This window comes from Salmo salar, chromosome ssa14 (assembly GCF_905237065.1).
Source record: "Salmo salar chromosome ssa14, Ssal_v3.1, whole genome shotgun sequence".
Lineage (NCBI taxonomy): Eukaryota > Metazoa > Chordata > Actinopteri > Salmoniformes > Salmonidae > Salmo > Salmo salar.
In genome coordinates, this window is record NC_059455.1 from 42,807,805 (window position 1) to 42,834,279 (window position 26,475).

At 43.2% G+C, this 26,475-nt stretch overlaps 1 protein-coding gene across 1 annotated transcript in view; it reads left to right on the forward strand.

Annotated features, from left to right (window-relative positions):
- atp1a2a (ATPase Na+/K+ transporting subunit alpha 2a) overlaps nt 1-23,477 on the forward strand; it is a 36,702-nt gene extending 13,225 nt beyond the window's left edge. The window contains exons 6-24 of the mRNA XM_014141076.2: nt 275-409; nt 665-782; nt 926-1,194; nt 2,349-2,547; nt 2,929-3,038; nt 3,526-3,660; nt 3,889-3,968; nt 7,040-7,149; nt 7,402-7,577; nt 16,211-16,347; nt 16,805-16,955; nt 18,103-18,271; nt 18,516-18,670; nt 19,387-19,510; nt 19,931-20,076; nt 20,395-20,525; nt 20,877-20,978; nt 21,742-21,833; nt 22,157-23,477. Of these exons, the coding sequence (XP_013996551.1) occupies nt 275-409; nt 665-782; nt 926-1,194; nt 2,349-2,547; nt 2,929-3,038; nt 3,526-3,660; nt 3,889-3,968; nt 7,040-7,149; nt 7,402-7,577; nt 16,211-16,347; nt 16,805-16,955; nt 18,103-18,271; nt 18,516-18,670; nt 19,387-19,510; nt 19,931-20,076; nt 20,395-20,525; nt 20,877-20,978; nt 21,742-21,833; nt 22,157-22,185 (2,568 nt within the window). The 3' untranslated portion in view covers nt 22,186-23,477. The remainder of the gene's footprint in view (nt 1-274; nt 410-664; nt 783-925; nt 1,195-2,348; nt 2,548-2,928; nt 3,039-3,525; nt 3,661-3,888; nt 3,969-7,039; nt 7,150-7,401; nt 7,578-16,210; nt 16,348-16,804; nt 16,956-18,102; nt 18,272-18,515; nt 18,671-19,386; nt 19,511-19,930; nt 20,077-20,394; nt 20,526-20,876; nt 20,979-21,741; nt 21,834-22,156) is intronic.
- The last annotated feature ends 2,998 nt before the right edge of the window (nt 23,478-26,475 follow it).

A 26,475-nucleotide genomic window follows, 5' to 3' on the forward strand; every position in this document is an offset into this window, starting at 1 on the left:
TACTAACTGAGCTTCAGAGGACCATTTTCTTTCCTTTGAGTGCCTCGAGTGGGCCTTACACTGACTTGATAAGCATAATAAGCTTACCCAACATAACACAGCTAATAATTTGAGCCAACTTTGGATTTGCCAATGAATGTTTGCCAAAAAACGTTTAATTCTCTTGTTTCATCCTCCCCTTTGTCTTTTTCTTTCATCCCTCCTCTCGCTTATCCATCCCTCCATCCCTCCATCCCTCCTTCACTCCATCCCTCCAACCCTCCATCCCTGGCAGCAAGCCCTAGTGATCAGGGAAGGAGAGAAGATGACAATCAATGCAGAGCTAGTGGTGAGGGGAGACCTGGTGGAGATCAAAGGGGGAGACAGGATCCCTGCCGACCTCCGAGTCGTCTCAGCCGCGGGCTGCAAGGTAAGGAGAGGGGAGGGGAGGGGAGTGGAAGGGAGGGAGGGGAAGAGAGGAGATTAGAGGGGAGGGGAGGGGAGGAGGAGGGGGAAGGAGAGGGGAGGGGAGGGGAGTGGAAGGGAGGGGAAGAGAGGAGATTAGAGGGGAGGAGGAGAGGGAAGGAGAGGAGAGGAGGAGATGGGAGGGAGTCCAAGAAGGCTGGATCATATAGTTTCTCTCTTTCTCTCTTTCTTGATAACTTTTTTCTGTCTGTGTGTGAAGGTGGATAACTCCTCTCTGACTGGAGAATCAGAGCCTCAGACACGCACACCGGAGTTCACCCATGAGAACCCCCTGGAGACTCGAAACATCGCCTTCTTCTCAACCAACTGTGTGGAGGGTCAGTAGGACAAATCCTTTCCTGTCTTTTTATTCATTTATTTTGTATTTAACCTTTATTTATATAGGAAGTCCCATTGAAGTCAGAAGACATGTTTTACAAGGGAGACCTGACCTGACCCCCCCCATCACTCCCTCCCTCAGGTACAGCCCATGGTGTAGTAGTAGGGACTGGAGACCATACAGTGATGGGTCGTATTGCCACCCTGGCCTCTGGGCTGGAGACGGGCCAGACTCCCATCAATATGGAGATTGAACACTTCATTCAACTGATCACGGCCGTGGCTGTATTCCTGGGGGTCAGCTTTTTCATCCTGGCCATCATCCTGGGGTATACCTGGCTGGAGGCCGTCATCTTCCTCATTGGCATCATCGTCGCCAATGTCCCCGAGGGCCTGCTGGCCACAGTCACTGTGAGTTAAGCCTTGTATGTCCGAGCCAGAATGACCCATAGTGCAGGAGCCCATCTCCTGTACACCCCTGGACAGGATGCTAGTCTGTCAAAGCGACCGTCACTGTGAGTCTGACTGTTATATGGGCCAAATCATTTTTTTAATAAGCAGTGGGGAAGTCCTTCTCCTTACATATGTTTTATTTATTGGATAGGACAGAGAGGTGGAGAGGGATCTCACCATCTACGCTATGGAGCTCCGTTTGTGTCGCGTTGCAAAAAAATTCAGCTGCACAAAAGTACATAGAACTACGTGCAGAACTACGCAAACAAAGATCTGTCGGATCCATTGAGGATCCATTGCATAGACTGTGTGGAGCCCTTAAGAGCAGTGGGCCAGATTCAAACCCAAACTCTCTCTCTCTCCATCATCCATCTCTCCATCCATCTCTCTCTCTCTCTCTCTCTCTCTCTCTCTCTATCATCCATCTCTCTCTCTCTCCATCCATCTCCATCCATCCATCCATCCATCCATCCATCCATCCATCCATCCATCCATCTCTCTCTCTCTCTCTCTCTCTCTCTCTCTCTCTCTCTCTCTTTTTCCATCCCTCTTCATCCATCCACCTCTCTCCCTCCATCCATCTGTCTCTCCATCATCTCTCTCTCTCTTCATCCATCCCTTCTCCATCCATCTCTCTCTCTCTTCATACATCTCTCCATCCATCCATCTATCTCTCCCTCTCTCTCCATCCATCCATCCATGTCTCCATCCATCTCTCTTTCTCCATCCAACCATCTCTCTCTCTCCATCATCTCTCTCTCCATCCATCTCTCTCTCTTCATACATCTCTCCATCCATCCATCTCTCCCTCTCTCTCTCCATCCATCTCTCTTTCTCCCTCCATCAATCCATGTCTCCATCCATCTCTCTTTCTCCATCCATCCATCTTTCTCCATTCATCATCTCTCCATCCATCTCTCTCTCTCTCTCTGTACATCTCTCCATCCATCTCTCTCTCTCTCTCATCCATCTCTCTCTCCATCCACCTCTCTCTGTCTCTCTCTCCATCCATCCATTCTCTCTCTCTCTCTCTCTCTCTCTCTCTCTCTCCATCCATCCATCCATCCATCCATCCATCCAACCCCCCCACCCCCTCCCCCTCTCTCTCTCAGGTATGTCTCACCCTCACTGCCAAGCGTATGGCCAAGAAGAACTGCCTGGTCAAGAATCTGGAGGCTGTGGAGACCCTGGGTTCTACATCCACCATCTGTTCCGACAAGACAGGCACCCTGACCCAGAACCGCATGACCGTGGCCCACATGTGGTTCGACAACATGATCCATGAGGCCGACACTACGGAGGACCAGTCTGGTGAGACCACCCACAGACATCATCTGTCTTTTCTACACTCAACCAGACACATTGAATTAGCGGACTACTCTGCTCTGAAAAATGAGCTGAATTATAATATGAATGCTGATACTGATAGAGCTAATTCACATTGACACAGTGCATCATTCCTCTAAGTCTAGGGTTGCAAAATGACCAGGTTTTCCAGAAATCCCAGTTGGAAGATTCCCAGAATCAGGATGAAAAACACAGGAAATCTGGGAATCCTTCAACCGGGAATTTCTTGAAAACCTGGGAATTTGGGGAAAGTAACCAGAATTTTGCAACCCTAGCTCAGTCACATTGATACAGTACACCCTCCCTCTGTAAAGTCTAATGCTTCTCATGTGTTCTCTCTCTCAGGTGCTACCTTTGATAAGAGCTCGGCTACATGGCATGCTCTGTCCCGTGTTGCTGGACTCTGTAACCGTGCTGAGTTCAAAGCTGGGCAGGAAAACTTCCCCATTCTGAAGGTAGGGAATGTTCACATAGAGTTGGCTAGATGGCACATAAAACATGCTTTGTAGCAAGGGTGTGCTCTATCCAACTCTATGAAGGCCCACTTTAAACCTATACCCATGTGACTAAATATAATTTAGCCACACCCACTGTCTGCATTCCAAATGGTGCTTATTTAGTGCACTTAATATGAAAGTTGGTAGAGCATTTGTGCTTGGAACGCCAGGGTTGTGAGTTCGTTTCCCACGAGGGACCAGTAAAACAAATATGAAAATGTATACATTCACTACTGTTAGTTGCTCTGGATAAAAGCGTCTGCTTTAAAAAAAAAAACGTTTTGGGGAAGCAGACATTGAATCGAATAAAATCCCTTCATTACTGCTACAATAACAGCAGAGTTCCATACTGAAAGTACTGACAATATTTTCCCAGCCAGCAACCCATTCTGACAATGTGAATAGACTGTCTCCTACTGACTGTTTGATGCTGTGTGTTTCTTAGAGGGACACTGCGGGCGATGCGTCGGAATCTGCTCTGTTGAAATGTATTGAGCTCTCCTGTGGGTGTGTCCGCTCCATGAGAGAAAGAAACGCCAAAGTGGGAGAGATACCCTTCAACTCGACCAACAAGTACCAGGTATATAATTACCCCCTACAACCATTTACTACACAAACATATACATCAAAGAAACAACTGCAGAAACCAAAATGAATTTATTTGTTGTAAAAAAACACCTACAGAACTATCCAAGTCCTTTGAACCACCAAATATGTAATGACAGCAAAGATAAAAAGTTGAAAATGTAAAAACCACTTCCCACTAATATATACTCTTATCTTCTACCATCTCTCTCTCCTTTTAAAGCTATCCATTCATGAACAAGAGGACAATGAAAATGGCCACCTACTCGTTATGAAGGGAGCACCTGAAAGAATATTGGACAGGTATTTATTTACATCAAACCTGACCAACCAATGTGTCTCTCAATGTGTAGATACCAAAGAGTTGGATAGAGATATTTGGATATAGTACTCAATGGTGCTGCGAATGCTGTCAAAGAAACCATTATGCCAAAGATACATAGAAGTGCCCTCTATCCAACTCTATGGTAGATACATATTTTATTTGTCACGCGCGCTGAATACAACCTTACAGTGATCAGCATGGCAGATCATACAGCGCCTTCAGAAAGTATTCATACCCCTTGACTTTTTCCACATTTTGTTGTGTTACGGCCTGAATTTAAAATGGATTAAATTAAGATTATGTGTCATTGGTCTACACACAATACCTCATAATGGAATTACACCGAAAGAAATATAAACGCAGCATGCAACAATTCATATAAGTAAATCAGTCAATTTAAATGAATTCATTAGGTCCAAATCTATGGACTTCACATGACTGGGAATTTAGATATGAATCAGTTGGTCACAGATACCTTAAAAAAACAGGTAGGGGCGTGGATCAGAAACCCAGTCAGTATCTGGTGTGACCACCATTTGTCTCATGCAGCGCGACACATCTCCTTCGCATTGACTTGATCAGGCTGTTGATTGTGGCCTGTGGAATGTTGTCCCAATCCTCTTCAATGGCTGTGCGAAGTTTCTGGATATTGGTTGGAACTGGAACACGCTGTCGTATTGTGTTCATTGTCTGTTGCTTATGCCTGCCCAGACCATAACCCCACCGCCACCATGAGGCACCCTGTTCACATTGCTGACATCAGCAAATTACACGACGCACATGCTGTCTGCCATCTGTCCGGTACAGTTGAAACTGTGAATAGTCCGTGAATAGCACACTTCTCCAGTGTGCCAGTTGCCATCAAAGGAGAGTTTTTTCCCACTGAAGTCGGTTACAACGCCGAATTGCAGTCAGGTCAAGACCCTGGTGAGAACGACGACCACGTGGATGATCTTCCCTGAGACGGTTTCTGACAGTTTGTACAGAAATTCTTCAGTTGGCAAATGCACAGTGTTATCAGCTGTCCGGGTGGCTGGTCTCAGATGATCCCACATGTTAAGAAGCCAGATGTGTAGGTCCTGGGCTGATGTGGTTATATGTGGTTTGCGGTTGTGAGGCTGGTTAGATGTACTGCCAAGTTCTCTAAAATAATGTTGGAGGCGGCTTATGGTAGAAAAATGAACATTCAATTATCTGCCAATTGTACGCTCCATAAAAACGTGTATATCTGTGGCATTGTGTTGTGTGACAAAACTGCACATTTTAGACTGTCCTTTTTTTGCCCCCAGCACAAGGTGCACCTGTGTAATGATCATGCTATTTAATTAGCTTCTGATATGCCACACCTGTCAGGTGGATAGATTATCTTGGAAAAGGAGAATTGCTCACTAACACGGATGTAAACACATTTGTGCACAACATTTGAGAGAAATAAGCTTGTTGTGCTTACCAAACATTTCTGGGATCTTTTATTTCAGCTCATGAAGCATGGGACCAACACTTTACATGTTACGTTTACATTTTTGTTCAATGTATGCTTTTAGAAATGTTTACAAATGAATACTAAATGAAAAGCTGAAACATCTTGAGTCAATAAGTATTTAACCCCTTTGTTATGGCAAGCCTAAATAAGTTCAGGAGTAAAAATGTGCTTAATAAATTGCGTGGACTCACTCTGTGTGCAATAATAGTGTTTAACATGATTTTTGAATGACTACCTCTGTACCCCACACATACAATTATCTGTAAGGTCCCGCAGTCGAGCAGTGAATTTCAAACACAGATTCAACTACAAAGACAAGGGAGGAAGAAGAGGAAGGAAACCGCTCAGGGATGTCAGCATGAGGCCAATTGTGTCTTTAAAACAGTTACAGACTTTAATGGCTGTCATATGAGAAAACGGAAGATAGATCCACATCATTGTAGTTACTCCACAATACTAACCTAACTAACAGAGAAGGAAGCCTATACAGAATAAAACATATTCCAAAACATGCATCCTGTTTGCAATAAGGCACTGAAGTAAAACTGCAAAAAATGTGGCAAAGAAATTAACTTTATGTCCTGAATACAAAGCATTATGTTTGGGGCAAATCCAACACATCACTGAGTACCACTCTTCATATTGTCAAGCATGGTGGTGGCTGCATCATGTTATGGGTGTGCTTGTCATCGACAATGAATTGGGAGTTTTTTAGGATAAAAAGAAAAGGAATGGAGCTAAGCACAGTCAAAATCCTAGAGGAAAACCTGGTTCAGTCTGCTTTCCAACAGGCCCTGGGACAAAAAATTCACCTTTCAGCAGGACAAAAACCTAAAACACATGGCCAAATATATATTGTAGTTGCTAACCAAGATGACATTGAATGTTCCTGAGTGGCTTAGTTACAGTTTTGACTTAAATCGGCTTGAAAATCTATGACAAGACTTTAAAATGGCTGTCTAGCAATGATCAACAACCAACTTGACAGAACCTGAATATTTTTTTTTATAGTAATGCGCAAATATTGTACAATCCAGGCATGCAAAGCTCTTAGATTGTAATCACTGCCTAAGGTGATTGTAACATATTTTGACACAGGTGTTTGAATATTTATGTAAATTATATCTTTCTGTATTTCATTTTCATACAATGTGCTAACATTTCTAAAAACATGTTTTGACTTTGTCATTATGGGGTATTGTGTTTAGATGGGAAAGAAAAAAATGAATTTAATCCATTTTGAATTCAAGCTGTAACACAACAACATGTGGAATAAGTCAACTGGAATGAATACTTTCTGAAGGGACTGTATCTCACAGATTTCTTTTTACACCTTTATTTAACTAGGCAAGTCAGTTAAGAACAAATTCTTATTTACAATGACAGCCTAGGAACAGTGGGTTAACTGCCTTGTTCAGGGGCAGAACGACAGATTTGTACCTTGTCAGCTCGGGGATTCAAACTTGCAACCTTTCGGTTACTAGTCCAACGCGCTAACCACTAGGCTACGCTGCCGCCCCTTTGACAGCAACAGGTGAATAATAACCGCTATTGTGCGTCTCTCAGGTGCAGCACCATCTTGATCCACGGCCAGGAGGTTCCAATGGACGCCAACTGGAACGAAGCTTTCCAGAGTGCCTACATGGAGCTGGGAGGGCTGGGAGAGAGAGTTCTAGGTACGTACACTACAGCACACAGGTTGAGTCCCAAATGGCACTATGTTTGCTATATCTGGACCACACATGCCACCTGGCTATTATCTGTGCCTTTCCTCTTCACGTCCCATCTCCTGATCTGTTCCTTACATCTGTACCATCATAAACACTCAATAAAATACAAAAGAGCATCAGAACCTTGATCTCCTTCCACCCAAAAATTACAAAAATAAAAGAGTTCCTGTCTGTTTGTTGTGTTTCTCTCTCCATCAGGGTTCTGCCACTTGCCCCTGTCTCCGGCCCAGTTCCCTCGGGGCTTCTCCTTTGACTGTGAGGAAGTCAACTTCCCTATAAAAGGGCTGTGTTTTGTTGGTCTCATGTCCATGATCGACCCTCCTCGCGCCGCCGTCCCCGACGCTGTGGGGAAATGCCGCTCCGCAGGGATTAAGGTGAGTGGCACAATAAACCAACCAACCAACCATTCAACCAACCACCTAATCAATAAACCAACCAACAAACCATTCAACAAATCACCTAACAATCACCTAATCAATAAACAAACCAACAAACCATTCAACTAATCACCCAATCAATAAACCAACCAACAAACCATTCAACCGACCACCTAATCAATAAACCAACCAACAACCAACTAATCAATAAACAAACCAACAAACCATTCAACCAACCAACCACCTAATCAATAAACCAACCAACAACCAACTAATCAATAAACAAACCAACAAACCATTCAACCAACCAACCACCTAATCAATAAACCAACCAACAAACCATTCAACCAATCAGCTAATCAATAAACCAACCAACAAACCATTCAACCAATCACCTTATCAATAAACCAACCAACAAACCATTCAACCAATCACCTAATCAATAAACCAACCAACAACCAACCACCTAATCAATTAATCAATGAATCAATCAATAACCAACTAATTAATCAATTAATCAACTAACCAACTAATCAATTACTCAACCAACCAACTAATCAATTACTCAACCAACCAACTAATCAATTAATCAACCAACAACCAACTAATTAATCAATTCACCAGCCAACCAACCAACCAACCAACCAATAAATAAATCAACCAACCAACTACCTAATCAATTAATTAATCAACCAACCAACTAACTATTCAATTAATCAACCAAACAACCAACCAACCAACTAATCAATCAATGAATCAACCAACCAACCAACTAACTAATCAATTAATCAACCAATCAACAAATCAATTAAACAACCAACCAACTAACTATTCAATTAATCAATCAATCAACCAACGAATAAATACATTAATCAACCAACCAACTAACTAACTAATCAATTAATCAACCAACCAACCAACTAAGGAATAAATTAATCAACCAACCAACTAACTAATCCATTAATCAACCAACCAATCAATCAATTAACCAATCCAACAATCACAAAAGAATGTAACTTTCCCAAATTCCCAGGTTTTCCAGAAATCATGGTTGGAAGATTCTTGGAATCAGGAGGTAGTAATTAGGAAATTCGGGAATCCTCCAACTGGAATTTCTGGAAAACCTGGGCATTTTGAGAGTTACTAGAGTAAAATGAAAATAGAAATAACATACTACACATATATATATATATATCATCACCTGGAAGTCTATAAATGAGCAAAACAAGGAACAAGCAGAAGTACAGTTCATGTGGTGACAGGTATAGATGACAGGATGTGTTTATAGTTGTGATGATGTTTATGATTCTCTATGCTGTCAGGTCGTCACGGTGACAGGTATAGATGACAGGATGTGTTTATAGTTGTGATGATGTTTATGATTCTCTATGCCGTCAGGTCGTCACGGTGACAGGTATAGATAACAGGATGGGTTTACATTTACATTTACATTTAAGTCATTTAGCAGACGCTCTTAACCAGAGCGACTTACAAATTGGTGCATTCACCTTATGATATCCAGTGGAACAACCACTTTACAATAGTGCATCTAAATCTTTTAGGGGGGGGGGTTAGAAGGATCACTTTATCCTATCCTAGGTATTCCTTAAAGAGGTGGGGTTTCAGGTGTCTCCGGAAGGTGGTGATTGACTCCGCTGTCCTGGCGTCGTGAGGGAGCATGTTCCACCATTGGGGTGCCAGAGCAGCGAACAGTTTTGACTGGGCTGAGCGGGAACTGTGCTTCCTCAGAGGTAGGGGGGCCAGCAGGCCAGAGGTGGATGAACGCAGTGCCCTTGTTTGGGTGTAGGGCCTGATCAGAGCCTGAAGGTATGGAGGTGCCGTTCCCTTCACAGCTCCGTAGGCAATCACCATGGTCTTGTAGCGGATGCGAGCTTCAACTGGAAGCCAGTGGAGAGAGCGGAGGAGCGGGGTGACGTGAGAGAACTTGGGAAGGTTGAACACCAGACGGGCTGCGGCGTTCTGGATGAGTTGTAGGGGTTTAATGGCACAGGCAGGGAGCCCAACCAACAGCGAGTTGCAGTAATCCAGACGGGAGATGACAAGTGCCTGGATTAGGACCTGCGCCGCTTCCTGCGTGAGGCAGGGTCGTACTCTGCGAATGTTGTAGAGCATGAACCTACAGGATTGGGTCACCGCCTTGATGTTAGTGGAGAACGACAGGGTGTTGTCCAGGATCACGCCAAGGTTCTTAGCACTCTGGGAGGAGGGGACAAGGGAGTTGTCAACCGTGATGGCGAGATCATGGAACGGGCAGTTCTTCCCCGGGAGGAAGAGCAGCTCCGTCTTGCCGAGGTTCAGCTTGAGCTGGTGATCCGTCATCCACACTGATATGTCTGACAGACATGCAGAGATGCGATTCGCCGCCTGGTTATCAGAAGGGGGAAAGGAGAAGATTAATTGTGTGTCGTCTGCATAGCAATGATAGGAGAGACCATGTGAGGATATGACAGAGCCAAGTGACTTGGTGTATAGCGAGAATAGGAGAGGGCCTAGAACAGAGCCCTGGGGGACACCAGTGGTGAGAGCGCATGTGGCGGAGACAGATTCTCGCCACGCCACCTGGTAGGAGCGACCTGTCAGGTAGGACGCAATCCAAGCGTGGGCCGCGCCGGAGATGCCAAACTCGGAGAGGGTGGAGAGGAGGATCTGATGGTTCACAGTATCAAAGGCAGCAGAAAGGTCTAGAAGGATGAGAGCAGAGGAGAGAGAGTTAGCTTTAGCAGTGCGGAGAGCCTCCGTGACACAGAGAAGAGCAGTCTCAGTTGAATGCCCAGTCTTGAAACCTGACTGATTAGGATCAAGAAGGTCATTCTGAGAGAGATAGCAGGAGAGCTGGCCAAGGACGGCACGTTCAAGAGTTTTGGAGAGAAAAGAAAGAAGGGATACTGGTCTGTAGTTGTTGACATCGGAGGGATCGAGTGTAGGTTTTTTCAGAAGGGGTGCAACTCTCGCTCTCTTGAAGACGGAAGGGACGTAGCCAGCGGTCAAGGATGAGTTGATGAGCGAGGTGAGGAAGGGGAGAAGGTCTCCGGAAATGGTCTGGAGAAGAGAGGAGGGGATAGGGTCAAGTGGGCAGGTTGTTGGGCGGCCGGCCGTCACAAGACGCGAGATTTCATCTGGAGAGAGAGGGGAGAAAGAGGTCAAAGCACAGGGTAGGGCAGTGTGAGCAGGACCAGCGATGTCGTTTGACTTAGCAAACGAGGATCGGATATCGTCAACCTTCTTTTCAAAATGGTTGACGAAGTCATCTGCAGAGAGGGAGGACGGGGGGGGAGGGGGAGGAGGATTCAGGAGGGAGGAGAAGGTAGCAAAGAGCTTCCTAGGGTTAGAGGCAGATGCTTGGAATTTAGAGTGGTAGAAAGTGGCTTTAGCAGCAGAGACAGAAGAGGAGAATGTAGAGAGGAGGGAGTGAAAGGATGCCAGGTCCGCAGGGAGGCGAGTTTTCCTCCATTTCCGCTCGGCTGCCCGGAGCCCTGTTCTGTGAGCACGTTTATAGTTGTGGTGATGTTTATGATTCTCTATGCTGTCAGGTCGTCACGGTGACAGGTATAGATGACAGGATGTGTTTATAGTTGTGATGATGTTTATGATTCTCTATGCTGTCAGGTCGTCACGGTGACAGGTATAGATGACATATGATGTGTTTATAGTTGTGATGATGTTTATGATTGTCTATGCTGTCAGGTCGTCACGGTGACAGGCATAGATGACATGATGTGTTTATAGTTGTGATGATGTTTATGATGCTCTATGCTGTCAGGTCGTCACGGTGACAGGTATAGATGACATATGATGTGTTTATAGTTGTGATGATGTTTATGATTCTCTATGCTGTCAGGTCGTCACGGTGACAGGTATAGATGACATGATGTGTTTATAGTTGTGATGATGTTTATGATTCTCTATGCCGTCAGGTCGTCACGGTGACAGGTATAGATGACATATGATGTGTTTATAGTTGTGATGATGTTTATGATTCTCTATGCTGTCAGGTCGTCACGGTGACAGGCATAGATGACATGATGTGTTTATAGTTGTGATGATGTTTATGATGCTCTATGCTGTCAGGTCGTCACGGTGACAGGTATAGATGACATATGATGTGTTTATAGTTGTGATGATGTTTATGATTCTCTATGCTGTCAGGTCGTCACGGTGACAGGTATAGATGACATGATGTGTTTATAGTTGTGATGATGTTTATGATTCTCTATGCCGTCAGGTCGTCACGGTGACAGGTATAGATGACATATGATGTGTTTATAGTTGTGATGATGTTTATGATTCTCTATGCCGTCAGGTCGTCATGGTGACAGGTATAGATGACATATGATGAGTTTATAGTTGTGATGATGTTTATGATTCTCTATGCTGTCAGGTCGTCACGGTGACAGGTATAGATGACATATGATGTGTTTATAGTTGTGATGATGTTTATGATTGTCTATGCTGTCAGGTCGTCACGGTGACAGGCATAGATGACATGATGTGTTTATAGTTGTGATGATGTTTATGATGCTCTATGCTGTCAGGTCGTCACGGTGACAGGTATAGATGACATATGATGTGTTTATAGTTGTGATGATGTTTATGATTCTCTATGCTGTCAGGTCGTCACGGTGACAGGTATAGATGACATGATGTGTTTATAGTTGTGATGATGTTTATGATTCTCTATGCCGTCAGGTCGTCACGGTGACAGGTATAGATGACATATGATGTGTTTATAGTTGTGATGATGTTTATGATTCTCTATGCTGTCAGGTCGTCACGGTGACAGGTATAGATGACAGGATGGGTTTATAGTTGTGGTGATGTTTATGATTCACTATGCTGTCAGGTCGTCACGGTGACAGGTATAGATGACAGGATGTGTTTATAGTTGTGATGATGTTTATGATTCTCTATGCTGTCAGGTCGTCACGGTGACAGGTATAGATGACATATGATGTGTTTATAGTTGTGATGATGTTTATGATTCTCTATGCTGTCAGGTCGTCACGGTGACAGGTATAGATGACATGATGTGTTTATAGTTGTGATGATGTTTATGATTCTCTATGCTGTCAGGTCGTCACGGTGACAGGTATAGATGACATATGATGTGTTTATAGTTGTGATGATGTTTATGATTCTCTATGCTGTCAGGTCGTCACGGTGACAGGTATAGAAGACAGGATGGGTTTATAGTTGTGATGATGTTTATGATTCTCTATGCCGTCAGGTCGTCATGGTGACAGGTATAGATGACATATGATGTGTTTATAGTTGTGGTGATGTTTATGATTCTCTATGCCGTCAGGTCGTCATGGTGACAGGTATAGATGACATATGATGAGTTTATAGTTGTGATGATGTTTATGATTCTCTATGCTGTCAGGTCGTCACGGTGACAGGTATAGATGACATGATGTGTTTATAGTTGTGATGATGTTTATGATTCTCTATGCTGTCAGGTCGTCACGGTGACAGGCATAGATGACATGATGTGTTTATAGTTGTGATGATGTTTATGATTCTCTATGCCGTCAGGTCGTCACGGTGACAGGTATAGATGACATATGATGTGTTTATAGTTGTGATGATGTTTATGATTTTCTATGCTGTCAGGTCGTCACGGTGACAGGTATAGATGACAGGATGTGTTTATAGTTGTGGTGATGTTTATGATTCTCTATGCTGTCAGGTCGTCACGGTGACAGGTATAGATGACATGATGTGTTTATAGTTGTGATGATGTTTATGATTCTCTATGCTGTCAGGTCGTCACGGTGACAGGGTCGTCACGGTGACAGGTATAGATGACATGATGTGTTTATAGTTGTGATGATGTTTATGATTCTCTATGCTGTCAGGTCGTCACGGTGACAGGTATAGAAGACAGGATGGGTTTATAGTTGTGATGATGTTTATGATTCTCTATGCTGTCAGGTCGTCACGGTGACAGGTATAGAAGACAGGATGGGTTTATAGTTGTGATGATGTTTATGATTCTCTATGCTGTCAGGTCGTAACGGTGACAGGTATAGATGACATGATGTGTTTATAGTTGTGATGATGTTTATGATTCTCTATGCTGTCAGGTCGTCACGGTGACAGGTATAGATGACAGGATGTGTTTATAGTTGTGATGATGTTTATGATTCTCTATGCTGTCAGGTCGTCACGGTGACAGGTATAGATGACATATGATGTGTTTATAGTTGTGATGATGTTTATGATTCTCTATGCTGTCAGGTCGTCACGGTGACAGGTATAGATGACATATGATGAGTTTATAGTTGTGATGATGTTTATGATTCTCTATGCTGTCAGGTCGTCACGGTGACAGGTATAGATGACATATGATGTGTTTATAGTTGTGGTGATGTTTATGATTCTCTATGCTGTCAGGTCGTCACGGTGACAGGTATAGAAGACAGGATGTGTTTATAGTTGTGATGATGTTTATGATTCTCTATGCTGTCAGGTCGTCACGGTGACAGGTATAGATGACATGATGGGTTTATAGTTGTGATGATGTTTATGATGCTCTATGCTGTCAGGTCGTCACGGTGACAGGTATAGATGACATATGATGTGTTTATAGTTGTGATGATGTTTATGATTCTCTATGCCGTCAGGTCGTCATGGTGACAGGTATAGATGACATATGATGTGTTTATAGTTGTGATGATGTTTATGATTCTCTATGCCGTCAGGTCGTCACGGTGACAGGTATAGATGACAGGATGTGTTTATAGTTGTGATGATGTTTATGATTCTCTATGCCGTCAGGTCGTCACGGTGACAGGTATAGATGACATGATGTGTTTATAGTTGTGATGATGTTTATGATTCTCTATGCTGTCAGGTCGTCACGGTGACAGGTATAGATGACATATGATGAGTTTATAGTTGTGGTGATGTTTATGATTCTCTATGCCGTCAGGTCGTCACGGTGACAGGTATAGATGACATGATGTGTTTATAGTTGTGATGATGTTTATGATTCTCTATGCTGTCAGGTCGTCACGGTGACAGGTATAGATGACATGATGTGTTTATAGTTGTGATGATGTTTATGATTCTCTATGCCGTCAGGTCGTCACGGTGACAGGTATAGATGACATATGATGTGTTTATAGTTGTGATGATGTTTATGATTCTCTATGCTGTCAGGTCGTCACGGTGACAGGTATAGATGACATGATGTGTTTATAGTTGTGATGATGTTTATGATTCTCTATGCTGTCACGTCGTCACGGTGACAGGTATAGATGACATGATGTGTTTATAGTTGTGATGATGTTTATGATTCTCTATGCTGTCAGGTCGTCACGGTGACAGGTATAGATGACATGATGTGTTTATAGTTGTGGTGATGTTTATGATTCTCTATGCTGTCAGGTCGTCACGGTGACAGGTATAGATGACAGGATGTGTTTATAGTTGTGATGATGTTTATGATTCTCTATGCCGTCAGGTCGTCACGGTGACAGGTATAGATGACAGGATGAGTTTATAGTTGTGGTGATGTTTATGATTCTCTATGCCGTCAGGTCGTCATGGTGACAGGTATAGATGACATGATGTGTTTATAGTTGTGGTGATGTTTATGATTCTCTATGCCGTCAGGTCGTCACGGTGACAGGTATAGATGACATGATGTGTTTATAGTTGTGATGATGTTTATGATTCTCTATGCTGTCAGGTCGTCACGGTGACAGGTATAGATGACAGGATGTGTTTATAGTTGTGATGATGTTTATGATTCTCTATGCCGTCAGGTCGTCACGGTGACAGGTATAGATGACAGGATGTGTTTATAGTTGTGATGATGTTTATGATTCTCTATGCTGTCAGGTCGTCACGGTGACAGGTATAGATGACATGATGTGTTTATAGTTGTGATGATGTTTATGATGCTCTATGCTGTCAGGTCGTCACGGTGACAGGTATAGATGACATGATGTGTTTATAGTTGTGGTGATGTTTATGATTCTCTATGCTGTCAGGTCGTCACGGTGACAGGTATAGATGACATGATGTGTTTATAGTTGTGATGATGTTTATGATTCTCTATGCTGTCAGGTCGTCACGGTGACAGGTATAGATGACATGATGTGTTTATAGTTGTGATGATGTTTATGATTCTCTATGCTGTCAGGTCGTCACGGTGACAGGTATAGATGACATATGATGTGTTTATAGTTGTGATGATGTTTATGATTCTCTATGCCGTCAGGTCGTCACGGTGACAGGTATAGATGACATGATGTGTTTATAGTTGTGATGATGTTTATGATTCTCTATGCCGTCAGGTCGTCACGGTGACAGGTATAGATGACATGATGGGTTTATAGTTGTGATGATGTTTATGATTCTCTATGCCGTCAGGTCGTCACGGTGACAGGTATAGATGACATGATGGGTTTATAGTTGTGATGATGTTTATGATTCTCTATGCTGTCAGGTCGTCACGGTGACAGGTATAGATGACATGATGGGTTTATAGTTGTGATGATGTTTATGATTCTCTATGCCGTCAGGTCGTCACGGTGACAGGTATAGATGACATATGATGAGTTTATAGTTGTGATGATGTTTATGATTCTCTATGCCGTCAGGTCATCATGGTGACTGGTGACCATCCCATCACTGCCAAAGCCATCGCTAAAGGCGTGGGTATCATCTCCGAGGGCAACGAGACTGTGGAGGACATCGCTGAAAGACTGAATATTCCCCTGAGTCAAGTCAACCCCAGGTGTTTGTGCATGCGTGCGTGTGTGTGCGCGCTGTGTATGACTTTCCACGTCTGCGCGTGTGTTGTTCTCATTGTCATTACATTTTTGCTTCTGTTTTTTTACTGTGCCACATATGCCAAACTTTACAAATGCGACCATGAAAGAAGACCACAAAGGAAATAAGCTGTTTACTTTTCTGTGTTTATCCCAGATTATTCTTAATCACGTGCATAATGTTATATGTGTACCTTGTTTTTCATTTTTAAATAAACTAAACAAAAAAAACACTGTTGGCTTGTATCTGTGTCTCTCTCCCAGAGAGTGTGTGTGTGCCTGTGTGTGTGTGTGTGTGTTTGTGCGTGCATCCGTGCATATGTGCGAGCTTGTGTGTGTGACTGTTCGAGCCCGTGTGTGTGTGTGTATCTGTGTATTTGTGTGGTTTTTCACTGGGGCCTGGTGTCTGTGTGTCTCTTCCAGGGATGCCAAGGCCTGTGTGGTGCATGGAGGGGACCTGAAGGACATGAGCGCAGAGTACCTGGACGACCTACTCAGGAACCACACTGAGATAGTGTTCGCCCGCACATCACCTCAGCAGAAACTCATAATCGTAGAGGGCTGCCAGAGAACGGTGAAAGGATGCTTGTGTGTGTGCACTTGTGTGTGTGTATGTGTGCGTGCGTGCGTGTGTGTGTGTGTGTGTGCGGGTCTGTGTGTTTGAGTCTCTATAATTAAAGCATGAGTCAGGGATTCTCAATCTATTCTCCTGTTCAGAGTTAGATACTGGGAAGCTATTATCCCTATAGAAAAATATTTGATGGGAAAATCGCCCCAAAATTGACATACCATAAAACTTACACTACCGTTCAAAAGTTTAGGGTCACTTAGAAATGTCTTTGTTTTTGAAAGAAAAGCACATTTTTTGTCCATTAAAATAACATCAAATTGATCAGAAATACAGTGTAGACATTGTTAATGTTGTAAATTACTATTGTAGCTGGAAACGACAGATTTTTTATGGAATAGCTACATAGGCGTACAGAGGCCCATTATCAGCAAACATCACTCCTGTGTTCCAATGGCACGTAGTGTTAGCTAATCCAAGTTTATCATTTTAAAAGGCTAATTGATCATTAGAAAACCCTTTAGCAATTATGTTAGCACAGCTGAAAACTGTTGTTCTGATTAAAGAAGCAATAAAACTGGCCTTCTAGTTGAGTATCTGGAGCATCAGCATTTGTGGGTTCAAAATGTCCAGAAACAAAGAACTTTCTTCTGAAACTCGTCACTCTATTCTTGTTCTGAGAAATTAAGGCTATTCCATGCGAGAAATTGCCAAGAAACTGAAGATCTTGTACAACGCTGTGTACTACTCCCTTCACAGAACAGCGCAAACTGTCTCTAACCAGAATAGAAAGAGGAGTGGGAGGCCCCAGTGCACAACTGAGCAAGAGGACAAGTACATTAGAGTGTCTAGTTTGAGAAACAGACGCCTCACAAGTCCTCAACTGGCAGCTTAATTAAATAGAACCCGCAAAATACCATTCTCAACATCAACAGTGAAGAGGCGACTCCGGGATGCTGGCCTTCTAGGCAGAGTTCCTATGTCTTTTTTCCTTTTGCCCATCTTAATCTTTTATTTTTATTGGCCAGTCTGAGCTATGGCTTTTTCTTTGCAACTCTGCCTAGAAGGCCAGCATTCTGGAGTCATCACTTCACTGTTGACATTGAGACTGGTGTCTGGTCTTATTTACTGACTCTGAATTCTCTTGTTCTAGGGGGCAATCGTGGCGGTTACTGGGGACGGAGTGAACGACTCGCCTGCCCTGAAGAAGGCTGACATTGGGGTTGCTATGGGGATTGCTGGGTCTGACGTCTCCAAGCAGGCTGCAGACATGATCCTCCTGGATGACAATTTCGCCTCTATTGTCACAGGAGTGGAAGAAGGTAAGAAAGAAAGAAAGAAAGAAAGAAAGAAAGAAAGAAAGAAAGAAAGAAAGAAAGAAAGAAAGAAAGAAAGAAAGAAAGAAAGAAAGTAAGGAAGTAAGGAAGTAAGGAAGGAAGGAAGGAAGGAAGGAAGGAAGGAAGGAAGGAAGGAAGGAAGGAAGGAATGAAGGAAGTAAGGAAGGAAGGAAGGAAGGAAGGAATGTGAAAAAATGTATTCTATATGTTGTTCTTCAATCCCAAACAGGTCGTCTGATCTTTGATAACTTGAAGAAGTCTATCGCCTACACACTGACAAGTAACATTCCAGAGATCAGCCCCTTCCTCCTCTTCATCATTGCCAGCATTCCCTTGCCCCTGGGCACCGTCACCATCCTCTGTATCGACTTGGGCACAGACATGGTGAGGACCCGCCATACTGACTGGAAAAGGAATTAGCTGCACACTGAAATAGTCTTTGGGGCGGTTTCCCGGACACAGATTAAGCATTAGTCCTGGATTTAAAAGCAAGCTCAATGGAGGATCACCATTGAAAGTGCTTTTTAGTCCAGGACGACTTAATCGGTCCCTTTAAGTTGTAATGTTCTTTAGCAGTCCATTTGTTTGAACTTTTCTTCTGCTGCTAAAGAACATTACATCTTAAAGACTATTTCAGTGAGTGCAGGTTTCCCTTTTCCACTTTATATGCACAGGTCATATTTCTACTCCTCGACATTCAGTCACAAGCAGACATTCTCTCAGCTTGATCGTACATTACCTTTCAATCTATAACTCACCACTACCCTGCCCTGGGTCAGGGTGAGAGCTACTAAATCTTGTAAAGTAAACTGGATTTGTATCCACTGCTGTGAGGACTCTAGTCTCACACTGGGTTATGTCCATTTTCCACTTCAACTCACACATTGCCCTGTTGTTGCCTCACTGGTAATACCTTCAACCAACAGTCAAGGCTTTTTTTTATTACGGAACCTATAACTTTGTCACATTGTTCTCTCTGTCATACATTGTCTCAAAATTCCCTCTCGCTCTCTCTCTCTCTGTCTCTCTCTCCCTCTCTCTCTCTCTCTCCATCTCTATTCTTTAACTCCCTCTCCTCTCACCCCTATCTCTGGTTACAGGTTCCTGCTATCTCATTGGCCTATGAGACGGCTGAGAGTGACATTATGAAGCGTCAGCCCAGGTGCCCAAAGACAGACAAGCTGGTGAACGACAGACTGATCAGCATGGCCTACGGACAGATAGGTCAGAATACCTGACAGGCTCATCCATGTTTCTGTGTCCTAAAATGGAACCCTACTATGGGCCCTGGTCAAAAGTAGTGCAATATATAGGGAATAGGGCTCCATTTGGGATGCTAGCCTTTTGTCTGTCCACCACAGAACTAAAGCACACATCAATGGTTCTTCATAAGTACTATAACGTACTGTAACAAATTATTTTCAGTACGTCCCAAATGGTACACTATTCCCTATATAGTGCACTACTTTTGACCAGGGCCCATAGGGGTAGTGGTCAGAAGTATTGCACCAAATAGAGAATAGGTTGCCACAAGGGACGCACCTTTATTTTTTTACACTTTGTCTTTTTGCCCTCTGTGGTTCATGCCAGTTATTGATACAGGTATTATATTGTGCCGATGGACTTGTCTCCCTCTCTCTTCAGGTATGATTCAGGCTCTGGCTGGTTTTTTCACCTACTTTGTGATCCTGGCTGAGAATGGCTTCTGGCCAGAGACCCTGCTGGGCATCCGTCTGAAATGGGACGACCGTGCTAACAACGAGGTGGAGGACAGCTATGGACAGCAATGGGTGAGACTGAGAGGGTTTAACATATCCATATAGTCAGTAGCTATATTTATCAGATCCACAGCAATGTTTTTTAGAAAGTAAACTCGCACACCTTGACATACTACTGTCATCAATAAAAATACAAAAGTATAGTGAATAAAAAATCTAAACTGTTGGAAGCATCAAGAGTACACATATTGGTCCTAGCACTGTTGCTTCTGTCTGTAAAAGTATGGGTTTATTCTTCTACACTGTCACAACGTTAGTATGTGTCTTTTTATTCACAACTACAACAGGTTTTCAATTGTAAGTACACTAGGACGTGTTTTCCTTTCACAGACCTACGAGCAACGGAAGATCATTGAGTTCACGTGTCACACCTCGTTCTTTGTGAGCATCGTGGTGGTGCAGTGGGCTGATGTGATTATCTGCAAGACCAGGAGGAACTCTGTCTTTCAGCAGGGCATGAAGTGGGTGGAAAAGTCTCAAATGGCACACTAGTGCACTGCCCATTGGACTCTGGTCAAAAGTAGTGTACTGTTGTATATAGGGAATAGGATTTTTTTACTTTGTATAAGTATGTACTGTATTTGTCCAGGCTGTATCACAACCGGCCGTGATTGGAAGTCCCATAGGGCGGCGCACAATTGGCCCAGCGTTGTCCGGGTTTGGCCGGTGTAGGCCGTCATTGTGAATAAGAATTTGTTCTTAACTGACTTGCCTAGTTAAATAAAGGTTAAATAAAAAAATATATATATTTTAATTTGTTAAAAATCTAAATGTGTCTTGGCCAACTCTCCCATCTCCATTTCCTCAAATAGGAATCGTATCCTGATCTTCGGCCTGTTTGCTGAGACTGCTTTGGCTGCATTTTTATCCTACTGCCCAGGAATGGACATCGCCCTCCGCATGTATCCCCTGAAGTCAGTACCACACACCACCATAAACACAAGGATATCCCCTCCCAATACCCCTTGTCTTTAATTCTACCCCCAAGTCCCTCGCACGCTTTTCTCATATCACACCCTCAACTCCGTGGATATTATAATGAACTGTATCCTCTGAAGTCAGTACGACACACATCTCCACTCTGCAATACCCCAAACACTCCTAAAACAAGTCCCTCACGCACCTTGCTCAGATCACAGTGCCCTCATATCATCTCAAGGATTCAGCATGTACCTGAATAGATTTTACAATGAACTCCATCAAACACCCCTCCCTTATTTCTCTCTCCCTCTCTGTCTCTCTCTCTCTGTCTCTCTCCCTCTCTGTCTCTCTCTCTGTCTCTCTCCCTCTGTCTCTCTCTCCCTCTCTGTCTCTCTCTATGTCTCTCTGTCTCTCTCTCCCTTTCTCTCTCCCTCTCTGTCTCTCTCTCTCTCTCTGTCTCTCTCCCTCTCTGTCTCTCTCTCTCTGTCTCTCTGTGTCTCTCTCCCTCTCTGTCTTCCTCTCTGTCTCTCTCTCTGTCTCTCTGTGTCTCTCTCCCTCTCTGTCTTCCTCTCTGTCTCTGTCTCCCTCTCTCTCTCCCTCGTTGTCTCTCTCCCCCTCTCTGTCTCCCTCTCTGTCTCCCTCTCTGTCTCCCTCTCTGTCTCCCTCTCTCTCTCCCTCTCTGTCCCCCTCTCTGTCTCCCTCTCTGTCTCCCTCTCTGTCTCCCTCTCTGTCTCCCTCTCCCTCTCTCTCCTTCAGGGTCTCCTGGTGGTTCTGTGCCCTCCCCTACAGTCTCCTCATCTTCATCTATGATGAGGTCCGCAAGCTCATCATCAGGAGGTATCCTGGAGGTGGGTGACATAGTGACATAGAATGACATAGAGAGAGGGACACAGAGAGTCACAGAAGATGCCAGTTGTCTGTCACTGAGTGTCTGTTCTGTAAGGAAGAGTCTAATAGAGAGATTCACAAAAGATCATTCATCATGACAGTTATTTGCTCATGTTAATCAGTCATGTTAATAATCATATTAATGTGCTGGGGATCAGAGAGTCACTGAGTTAAAAGGGTTTTGTCATATTAAAGCACTAAGAGGAAGAGATAATGAATGGTATGTAATGATGACTAATCCAATCATTCTTGTCTGACTCATTTTAATCTTTCTCTGTTATAGGTTGGGTGGAACTGGAGACATATTACTAACGTTCAGAAATTATTATTGTGAGTTTGAATTTCTGTGAGTCTGTGTGTATGTGAATGAGTGAGTACGTGTGAATGCAAGGTCTAGCTAAGCAAAGAACAGCAAAACTACCTTACAATTAGCATTTTGTCTTTGAAAATAACAAACAAGCCTACATAATCAGTCTACATTACCACTGAAAATCAGTCTACATTACCACTGAAAATCAGCCTACATTACCACTGAAAATCAGCCTACATTACCACTGAAAATCAGCCTACATTACCACTGAAAATAAGCCTATATTACCACTGTAAATGCTGCTAGTGTGTGTGTGTGTGCGTGCGTGCGTGCGTGCGTGCGTGCGTGTGTGTGTGTGTGTGTGTGTGTGCGTGCGTGTGTACACACTAAGTGTACAAAATATTAGGAACACCTTCCTAATATTGAGTTGCACCCCCTTTTGCCTTCAGAACAGCCTCAATTCGTCAGGACATGGACTCTACAAGGTGTCAAAAGCGTTCCACAGGGATGCTGGCCCATGTTGACTCCAATGCTTCCCACAGTTGTGTCAAGTTGGCTGGATGTCCTTTGGGTGGTGGAACATTCTTGATGCACACGGGAAACTGTTGAGCGTGAAAAACCCAGCAGCGTTGCAGTTCTTGACACAAACCGGTGTGCCTGGCACAGACTACCATACTCTGTTTAAAAGCACTTAGATCTTTTGTCTTGCCCATTCACCCTCTGAATGGCATTTATACACATACATGTTCATAATGTTTTGTATACTCAGAGTACGTGTGTTTTTACAGTATGTGTGTGTGCTTTGTGTTTGTCTGTCAGACAATTGGTCTGTTATTGCACGGATCAGTACACCATTCTGGTTATCATAGAGAATACTGCTGCAAAGAAAGCCTGTAATTGTGATTGATATTACTGAGTTTTGACAATAACTACACTGGAAGGACTTTCCAAAACCCAAATGTCAAACAAACAAGATGTTGCAAAACGGGTGTAGCATAAAAATGCACCCTAAATTGTTTTTTGCTTCACCAAATAAAATGTACTTCAAAAGCAAAACGTTAATTGCATCAATCATCAGTCCTGAAGGCTAGGGTTCCGTTCCAAATGGCACCCTATCTCATACACAGTGCACTACTTTTGACCAGAGCCATATGGGCACTGGTCAAAAGTAGTGCCCTATAAAGGGAATATAGGGTGCCATTGGGACACACAAAATGACAGATGGGGTGTTGTGTGAAAATAAATTGCTCTGAAATGTGTCTTGATATGAAATAAAGTTAATCTGAACAAAGCGGTTGATGATGTTTGTCCTTTTTTGTAACCTATTACCAAATATATTATTACAACATTAGTACTATTAGGTCATGAATGATAAGCACATCCACTACCTAGGTCAATATACAGCCTGTATGACCTTAGCCCTTGATCATGACTCTCAGTTCCATTACATCACACATAAGAGTCTTTGGACGAAGGCGTCTTTTGTTGAGCAGCGACGCTCTGTCTGAACATTAACACACATCATTTGACGTACGGTTTTGGAAGCATAAGGACCTTATCTTTCATATCAGGGAGAAAAAAATATATAATCTCAAGGTTAAATTGATACATACCTTCATGGGGTTAGTGTTCCCATACGGCCATATCTCCATGTTAAAGCGCTTGTTTATGGAAGACAGAGTGGACTACACTGCATCCGGATGTTACAGCGCTTGTTTATGGAAGACAGAGTGGACTACACTGCATCCGGATGTTACAGCGCTTGTTTATGGAAGACAGAGTGGACTACACTGCATTCGGATGTTACAGCGCTTGTTTATGGAAGACAGAGTGGACTACAGTGCATTCGGATGTAAAAGCGCTTGTTTATGGAAGACAGAGTGGACTACACTGCATTCGGAAAGTATTCAGACCCCTTAAATTTTTCCACATTTTGTTATGTTACTGCCTTTTTCTACAATTGATTAAATTATTGTTGTTTTTTGTTCCTCCGTCAATCTACACACAATACCTCAATTACAAAGAAAAAAATTGTTTTATACATTTTTGCAAATGTATTAAAAAAAAAAACGGAAATATCATATTTACATAAGTATTCAGACCCTTTACTCAGTACTCTGTTGAATCACCTTTGGCAACGATTACAGCCTTGTGTCTTCTTGGGTATGACATTACATACTGGGCACACCTGTATTTGGGGAGTTTCTCCCATTCTTCTCTGCAGATCCTCTCAAGCTCTGTCAGGTTGGATGGGGAGCATCAATGCACAGCTATTTTCAGGTCTCTCCAGAGATGTTCGATCTGGTTCAAGTCCGGGCTCTGGCTGGGCCACTCAAGTACATTCAGAAACTTGTCCTGAAGCCACTCCTGCGTTGTCTTGGCTGGTTGCTTAGGGTTGTTGTCCTGTTGGAAGGTGAACCTTCACCCCAGTCTGAGGTCCTGAGCACTCTGGAGCAAGTTTTCATCAAGGATCTCTCTATACCTTGCTCCAGTCATCTTTCCCTCTATGCTGACTGGTCTCCCAGTCTCTGCCACTGAAAAACACCCCTACAGCATGATGCTGCCACCACCATGCTTCACCGTAGGGATGGTGCCAGGTTTCCTCCAGATGTGATGCTTGGCATTCAGGCCAAAGAGTTTAATCTTGGTTTCATCAGACCAGAGAATCTTGTTTCGCATAGTCAGAGTCCTTTAGGTGTCTTTTTGGCAAACTCCAAGCGGGCTTTCATGTGCCTTTTACTGAGGAGTTGCTTCCATCTGGCAACTCTATCATAAACGCCTGATTGGTGGAGTGCTGCAGAGATGGTTGTCCTTCTGGAAAGTTCTTTCATCTCCACAGAGGAACTCTGGAGCTCTGTCAGAGTGACAATCGGGTTCTTGGTCACCACCCTGACCAAGTCCCTTCTCCCCTGATTGCTCAGTTTGCCCTGGTGGCCAGCTCTAGGAAGTGTCTTGGTGGTTCCAAACTTCTTCCATTTAAGAATTATGGAGGCCACTGTGTTCTTGGGGACCTTCAATGCTGCAGAAATGTTTTGTTACCCTTTCCCAGATCTGTGCCTCGACACAATCCTGTCTCGGAGCTCTACAGACAATTCCTTCGATCTCATGGCTTGGTTTTTGCTCTGACATACACTGTCAATTGTTGGACCTTATATACACTGTAGACAGGTGTGTGCCTTTCCAAATCATGTCCAATCAATTTAATTTACCACAGGTGGAATTCAATCAAGTTGTATTAACATCTCAAGGATGTTAGCACTGCCAGGCAGTGGCTGTGCTGGCAACACTAGCTGCAGTAACCCATGGGGAGGGGGTCACACTCAGACATTCAAAGAGGGGGTATATTATTGTGACCCCGGTGGCACAAAATCAAAAGTCCGACTGCATGGAGATGCTTGGGAATGTGGTCAATACGGGTGTCTGTATTGTGGGTGTTTCAGGGAAGAGGTGTACATTTGACCTCCATCATCTAGGATGTGACAATGGTTAATAAAATCTCTCAATTTCTGCCCATTTTTTTTGCACGGTCTTGCAGGCCTTCTAATGCAGCTGCAAATGTAAATGCAAATCACACTACAAACTATCACCCTCAGGCACTTTAAGGAAATCATGAATGTCATGGATATATTGGAATTAGTGGATATATGGAGACTTAAATACCCTGACCTAGTGAGATATACATGGCGGAGGCTTAATCAAGCTAGTCGTCTTTGACTACTTTCTTATGCCATTCTCTCTGGCACCAAACGTTTAAAAAGTGTTGATAGGGGACAGAATGCGGTCGGATCACATAATTGCCATATATATTACTCTTACAGAATTTTCACATGGGCGAGGATATTGGAAATTTAATCAAAGCCTACTAGATGATAAATTGTTTAGAACTAGGACAGAAGAATTTATAACTGACTTTTTCAGACATAACATAGGTACAGCAGATCCCCTTATTGTATGGGACACTTTTAAGTGTTTAGAGGCCATGCAATTCAGTACTCATCTATAAAACAAAAGCAATTTACATCAAAGGAGTCCATATTAACAAAGGAAATTGAAGGACTAACAATACAGTTAGATAGCAATAAAAACTGTACCATAGAGGCACAGAATAAGTTAGAGGAAAAACAAAAAGAAATGGAGGAACTTATTCAAGAAAGATCCAGTGTAATATATTATAAAAAATAAAGCGAACTGGATGGAATATGGGGAAAAATGCACCAAATTTTTTTTCAATCTTCAATATAGAAATGCTACCAAAAAAATGTATTAAAACTTGTTACAAATGATGGAGTCAC